The sequence below is a fragment of the Nicotiana tabacum genome, chromosome 4 (assembly GCF_000715075.1).
Source record: "Nicotiana tabacum cultivar K326 chromosome 4, ASM71507v2, whole genome shotgun sequence".
NCBI lineage: Eukaryota > Viridiplantae > Streptophyta > Magnoliopsida > Solanales > Solanaceae > Nicotiana > Nicotiana tabacum.
Window position 1 is genome coordinate 53,498,111 of NC_134083.1, and position 8,140 is coordinate 53,506,250.

At 38.3% G+C, this 8,140-nt stretch overlaps 1 protein-coding gene across 1 annotated transcript; it reads left to right on the top strand.

Annotated features, from left to right (window-relative positions):
* Window positions 1-874: 874 nt before the first annotated feature.
* On the top strand, window positions 875-8,140 carry LOC142179923 (uncharacterized). The gene is made up of 7 exons (XM_075250816.1): window positions 875-1,494; window positions 1,607-1,661; window positions 1,752-1,805; window positions 5,042-5,130; window positions 5,299-5,427; window positions 7,934-8,012; window positions 8,120-8,140. The coding sequence occupies exons 1-7, from the start codon at window positions 875-877 to the stop codon at window positions 8,138-8,140; spliced, it is 1,047 nt and encodes a 348-aa protein (XP_075106917.1).

Consider the following 8,140-nt stretch of genomic DNA (forward strand, 5'->3'; position numbering starts at 1 on the left):
TTGATCGAGATTTGCTATTAGTTCGCTGTCTGGAGACTCAAGGTAGATCTGTCGGTGTTCACAAACCTTGAAGTCCCCGTCTATCTTTTTATGTCCTACTGTTTTCTTTCATTCGGACAGTTGTATTTCTTTCAGACTATTACTTGTAGTAAATTCTAGAATACTCGTGAATTGTGACTCCATATCCGGGTGATAGTAGTTAATACAGATTTATGATATTCTGCACTTGTTATATTTTATCGTAGTTAATTATTGCTAATTACTGAACGAAAATAAGAAATTGGTAAATGATTCTCTAACGTTGGCTTGCCTAGTAAGTGAAATGTTAGGCGCCATCACGGTCCCGTCGGTGGGAAATTTCGGGTCGTGACAGTGGACCTAATCTTGCATTATGGTGGGGACTGGATCACAAGCCCACATGTCTTGTATTCAAAGAAGTTGTCCCATATCAAGAGAGGTTATGATTCTGAACTTCTATCGTACAAATATCTAGTGGATTTATATACTAATGAGTTAGGAAATGTAGGTGTTCAACAACTAATTGTGAATGGTCTATCTGGTAATTATTATGAGATTGAGAATAATGTTGGTATAAGACATATGTTGTGTCCAATCTCTAATGAATTTAAGACTCTTCATTTCTATACTGTAGATGAGTGTGAGCAGTCTATTAATGTGACTAACATAGTCCATCATTCTGAGTCTTATCCAGTATTAAATAAAGTTGGTACTGATTATAGTGATTCTGATTCTGATTCTAATTCTAATTCTGGAGAGGTAGAGTATGATAGTGATGAATTACAAATATTTGCTAGTCAAAAGAAAAAGAGATATCATGCCAAGTTTGGATAATTATAAGGAACTGTATAAGGGTATGAGCTTCAAGGATATACCTGAAGCCAGAAAATATATTAACCTCTTTGCCTTAGAAAACAAAAAGGAGTTAAAGAAAAGTTGTAGAAAAAGGCTAAGGTATAGATGTGTATTTAACTGCCCCTTTGTTATTCATATTACTGGAGATGGGGACCTTCCTGGGGTTAGGGTAAAGACCTTAAAAGCAAAGCATACCTGCGATGAAGCATTTGACAATTCTAGGATTGATTATTATACAATAGCAAGTTACTTTAAAAATAAGATGCAAGATAACCCAAAGTTTAAGGTAAAAGAGATGAGAGTAGAACTAAAAAACACATTCAATGTTAATGTTAGTTATGGAAAGTGCAAGAGGGCTAAGAGGCTGATTTTAGAGAAACTGGATGGTAGCTTCACATATGATTACAATAGACTTGAGGCATATGCCAATGATCTTAGAGTAAGTAATTCATGCAGTGATATAGTCATTAATTTGTCAAAGGATGCTCCTGTTCAAGGTAAAATAAAATTCTTGAGAAAGTATACTCGCTTTCAAGAACTCAAGATGGGTTTTAGAGAAGGACTGAGACCATTTATTGGCTTACATGGTACCTTTTTGAAAGGAAAAGCAAAAGGTCAGTTGTTACTTGTTGTAGCTCTAGATGCTAATAATCAGGCATATCCAATAGCATGAGCAGTTGTCGACCAAATAAACCAAAAAGACTTGGACCTGGTTCCTGGATTTGCTTCAAAGGTCACTGGATCTCAAAGAGGATGAGGGAATTACTTTTATGTCAGATATGCAGAAGGTATGAATTCTGTCCAGATATCTTTATTTCTTTCATCTCAATTTGTTGTTAAGTATTGCATGTTTACTTATATTCACTTTCACTTTGTAGGGATTAATTGAGGCAATCCAGAATGTGCTACCTGATTCACACCATATATTTTGTGTGAAGCACATAGAGTCAAACTAGTACAAAAGATGGTGTCACGGCCCAAAATCATACATGTCGTGATGGTGCCTATCACAATACTAGGCAAGTCGACAATCACCACCAACTACGCATTTTTAGTTAAAATCATAATGAAACAGGTTTAACAGTAACAAATTCTCATAAATAGTCGATAAGAAAGTACTGCGACTCAAATACAATATTCTCAAAAATTCGGGTGTCACTGAGTATAAGAGCTACTAAATTGTCAACACAGTCTAGCTACTAAAACAACTGTCTAGAAAGATAGAACAATGCTAATAACTTAAAAGAAAGAGAGTCTAGGTCTGCGGATGCCAAGGCAGCTACCTCAATAGTTTCCAAACATATGAAGCTCCAAAGCTAGCAACCGTCGTGCCCAGAAGTACTTGGATCTACACACAAAGTGCAGAGGGTAGTATGAGTACAACCGACCCAATGTACTCAATAAGTAACAAGACTAACCTTGGGATAAAAGCAATGACGAGCTCATATAGGTACAGTCTAAATCTAGATTATAACAGTACAGATATGATAGGAAAAATGACAGTGCTAAGTGAAAACTCATAATCAGTTTCTACACAATGCAGAAATGTAGACATGTTTTCAAGTTTAACAGTTTAAAGCTCAACACGGATAAAATATGCCAAGTATGACGGATATGAGGAATGTTACATCTCTATATCTACATGCCAAATATGCATGTCACATGTAATGCATCACAATGATAATCTTGTGTACTCACACTCTCAGAGTACTCAATCTGACGGTCTCAACTCTAACTCATCACAATCAGTCACTCATCACTATGTGGTACCTGCGCTCACTGCTGGTATGTCAGACTCCGGAGGGGCGGATCCTGCCCAAATGCTAATAAAACATGTTGTGGGGTGCAGCCCGATCCCATCATGAATCAATAGTACATGTTGCGGCGTGCAGCCCGATCCCATCATGAATCAATAGTACATGTTGCGGCGTGTAGCCTGATCCCATCATGAATCAATAAAGTATGTTGCGGCGTGCAGCCCGATCCCATCAATATCACTCACAAACAGGCCCTCGGCCTCACTCAGTCATTAATCTCTCTAGTCTCTCGGGCTCACAACACTCATGCCAATCAACCTAAAATAATGATACATAATGTAACAATAAATGATAGCAGAGACTGAGATATGATATACAAATGATGAATGAGAGTGAGTTCATAACTGCAATTTAAGCAAATAACTCTACAGCCAAAGAAACGACCTTTGTGGGTCCCAATAATACCAGCTCATAGCCTAAACATAATTTCTAATATGAATCACAGCTCAATTTCTCTAACATATGGAGAATACATAAATATAACAAGATTAGATAACTACACAGTTCCATGGAATCAACCGAGTCACAATTACTACGGTGCACGCCCACACACCCGTCACTTAGCATGTGCGTCACCTCAACACCAAACACATAACACGTAGTTCAGGAATTCATAACCTTATAACCAAGTTTAGAAGTGTTACTTACCTCAAACTGCGTAAATATCTACTTCAACAAACCCTTGCCTCGTGAATCGACCTCCGAACGACTCGAATCTAGCCACAAATAACTTAATACAATCAACACAAACTATAGAAATTGATTCCATATGATAAAGCTAGGTTCTATAACAGAAGCCAAAAGTCAACCCAAAAAGTCAACCCCGGGCCCGCATCTTGGAATCCAACAAAATTGACAAAATTCGAACACCCATTCAACAACGAGTCCAACCATACCAAAATTACCCAATTCCGACATCAAATCGTCACTCAAATCCTCAAATCTTACTTTCCAATCCTTAGTCCAAAATTCCCCAAATTCAACCTTAAAAACACATAAGTTAGGTGGGAAATTCAATGGGTATTCAATATTAATAGATAAAAACGACAAAAATTTGCTTACCTATTGAAATATGGTGAAACCCCTCTCAAACATTGCCTTCAACCGAGCTTGCAAAGTCCAAAAATGAGAAAGACCTCAAAACCCTCAATTTTATGAAGTCTGCCGGGCATCTCGTGCCTGCGAGCTAAAACTCCGCTTTTATGGTCAGAGTTCCGCACATGTGGGACTCAGTTAAGTCCCCGACCAATTGCACCTGCAGTCCCCTCCTCGCATCTGCGGGACCGCTTCTGCGGAGTCCACATCGCTTCTGCGACTCCATTGCCTCCTGCCCACTTCCGCTTCTACGGACCCTCATGCGCAGAAGCCCATCCGCTTCTGCGGGATTCGTTCCGCACCTGTGCTCCCAAGCCTCCTCTCCAGAACTCTCACTTGCGCCTCCACGGCCGTTTTTACGGCTCCGCACCTGCGGCCAAAAACCTCGCAGGTACGGTTACACCAGAACAACAACCTCCAGAAATTTCACAATTCCAATCCATGATCCGATTTCAATCTGAATCATCCTAGAGGCCCCCGAGACCCATCCAAACATACCAACCCATCCTAAAATATCATACAAACTTAGTCGAGGCCTCAAATCATAGCTAACAACATCAAAAAATACGAATTGCACCCCAATTCAAGCCTAATGAAACTAATGAATTTCCAACTTCTACAATCGATGCCGAAACCTATCAAACCAACTCCGATTGACCTCAATTTTGCACATAAGTCATAAATGATATAACGAACCTATTCCAACTTTCGGAACCAAAATTCGAGCCCGGTAACCATAAAGTTAACTCTCGTTCAAACCTCTCAACTCTCCAAACTTTAACTTTTTTCCAACTTTTGTCAATTCAAGCCGAAATCATCTACGGACCTCCAAATCAACATCCGGGCACAATCTTAAGTCCAAAATCACCATATGGAACTATTGGAACCATCAAAACTCCGCTCCGTTGTCATTTACATATAAGTCAACATCTGATCAACTCTTTCAACTTACACTTTCAACCTTGGGACTAAGTGTCCCAACTCATTCCGAAATATTTTCGGAACTAAACCAACCACCTTGGCAAGTCACATAACAATAAATGAGCATAGAATAAGCAATAAATAGGGAACGGTACTATAATACTCAAAATAACCGACCGAATCATTACAGGTGGAGGATAGATGAGTTCAAGAAGTTGCTATGGTGGAGTGCCTGGAACTCTTATTAGCAAGATTTCAAGGACCAGTTGAATTGTATTGGTGAACTAAGTAAGGAAGCTACTAAAGCATTGTTAAAGTATCCTCTACATGCTTAGTGTAGAGCCTATTTTGATACTGTGTGCAAGAACCAAAAAGTGGAGAATAACTTCACTGAATTTGTGAATGCATGGCTGGTTGAAGCAAGGTAAAAGCCAACCATTACAATGCTTGAGGAGATAAGGATAAAGTTGATGAACTAGTTGTGAGAAAGGGAGGAAGTTATGAGGTCACGGGCAAATGATTTCAGTCCACATAGTTTGAAGTTATACAATGAGTACTTGAAGATAGCTAACACTTCTTGTTATGTGGACAGCAATGGTGACAGTGGTTATGAAATCAGGGAAGGGACAGATAACAACATTGTAAACATGATTGTGAAAAAATGCACATGTAGGGGATGTGATCTTACTGGAATCTCATGCCCACATGCAATTAAATCCCTGTAATACAAAAATATTGGAGCATGTGAATGAAATCAACCGGTAGTACAGCAAAGAAGCACATTTGCTAACCTACAAGTACAAGTTGCAACCAGTCAGGGGTGAAACATTCTGGAAGGTAGATCCATCACAAGCAATGGAACCTGACGAGTGTAAAACACACACTTAAATATGCTCGCTAGTCGAATATAGTATAGAAAAATATCGTATCCACATGGATTGGATTTAAATAGTATTTTCGTAGATTTTAGTTTAATTGCTATCCACGATGATCGAGAATTTAGATTTGTGTGATTAAAAATAAAATTAACTAAAAGTCTAAACTATTGGCTAATGACAATCGCAACAAGAGTAAGCAAAGAAGATATCAATGGGAGAAAATAGGGCTTGATTGGATAGGTGCAAGATACTTGTCTGGGATTTAACTCTAGTCGATTCACTTATAAGGTTCAAGTGAGTATCTCGAATTCACTCAATTATTAGTTCAAACGTTCAGAGGAAATTCCTCTCTCGATTAAGTCTCAACCTCACAAGATGAACTAAGTTAAGCTCGGTGAAGATATGCAAGAATTCGTAGTGGATTGGTCTTTAGGAGAACTTCTTCCAATTATCCTCCTAACTAGGTCTAAAAAATAATCCAACTAGTTTCTTTCGATTACTATGAAGAATCAATTAATTCAACCAACAAAATAATAAAAAATAGCACAAGTTATGCCTCTTTCGATTACATGAACATGTGAAAATATATGCAACAATTAAAACACCCAAAATGATCCAATACATTAAAACTAGAGTTAATATCTACAAACAATTCTCAATACACCAAATCCATCAATCCCTAAAGAGAACTACTCCATAGATATGGAGTAATTTATCACAAATAAGTTTAAGTTAAAGAAAAACATACAACGATCCAAACTCATGTCTTGAGTGAGGATTGAATGATGAAATCCCTTGTGCTCTTGCTTCTCTCACTTCTCCTTAGCCTCCTTAGGTCTTAGAGGTGTCAAAAGTCCCAAAAATACCGTTATTCCATGTATATATAACAAGTAGGGTCAGGCCCAAATGAACACACCTTCTCCTACGCGAAATAGGACTCTTTCCAGAATAGGACGTGCGCGACCGCGCACCTGGGAATGTGCTCACGCATATGGCCGCGCATTTAGGATGGTATTCTTCCTCACTTGCGTGCCCAGTGCTCGCTCGCGCACCTGGGTGGCATCCTGCTCGATTCTCTGTTTCTCTCGTTAAGTGCACGATTGTCCGTTGATCCCCGAACACGATCCCAACTTAATCCTTGAGCTTTTACTTGGACTTCAAAACTCCAGAATATCTTAAATTCATTTCATAACATCTACATAACTCGGGATCACTCCTACAAGGCATAAAATAACCTTTAGTACAAAATACTAGCGATTAACGCTCAAACTCAATTAAAGTGCAGTAAATTAGAGTGTGATAAGCAACTAAAACACGCAATTATAGCCTACTATCAGAACCACCTGAGTTAGTCAAGATGGCTGGTAGGCCTAAAATCAAGATAACCAGATAGAAAGATAAGGCAATCAAAAGGCAAGGTGAATAGGCAGCTTCAAGAAAAGGGACAGTAATGACTTGCACCAACTGTGGAGAGGCAAAACATAATGCAAGGGGTTGTGAGAAGGTAACATTTACTTTTTCAAAATTATATTTCTAGTGTCAATACTTTATCTAACTTATTTTACTTGTTAACAATAGCCACCCATGGCAAAAAGGGCAAGAAAAAATACCAAACATCTGGTTGATGAAGATGATAGTGTGGGAAACAATCAGAAGAAGAAATACACCTAACAACACTCCAATCTAGTCAACAAGTCATTCTAGTGTTCCAGGCTCAAATTTTGTGTCAATGCCTACACCATCTGTGCACAGTCAATCAAGCAGTCCATTCCCTGACTTTATCTTCCCTGAATTCCCTGACTTTATCTTCCTTGAACTTGATCCAGATGTAGTTACAAGGCTAACAATTGTGTCAGAATCTAAAACAAGACTTTTGGAACGGCAAAAACCACCTTAAACTTCAAGTGTAAGAGTAATTTCCTTCACTGGTGAACAAATGGTGTCAGTCTTCCATCATCACTTCTTTTCAAAACACCGGGACTCAAATGGAAGGGAAAAAGTGTTGTAACTGGAAGCCAGCTGGAGATGCAAAGCAAAAAGAAAGTGGATAAGTTGAAGCCAAGAAGGGGAAGCAATTGAAGTCTATAGTAATAGAACTAAATAGGTTATTTTTTGTGTAGTTCGTTGGGTTGTAATTACTGCCACGTGATAGTACATTTCCTATTATGTCATTTGTTAAGCTTTGTTGCTGAAAGTTGGAGTTGGATGTCATATTATCACCATGTTTGTGCCAGTTTTGGGGGGTATAATATGGCATCCATGTATCTATAAATCTGACTTTGTTTTGTATAATGAAATATGCATTTACTATTTAATTTGTTGTTTCAGTAATTAATGTTGAATCTGCAGTATTGCAGTTAATGTTGAATCTGCAGTATGTGCAGAGTTTATTAAATATGCAGTTTGCGCAGAGTTTGTTGAATCTACAGTATGTGTAGCTTGTACAATTGTTGAACCTATAGTTTGTGCAATTGTTGAATCTGTAGTTTGTGCAATTTGTTAAATATGTTGTTTGTGCTAATATTGAATTTGCAGTTTGTTGAATCTACAGTTTGA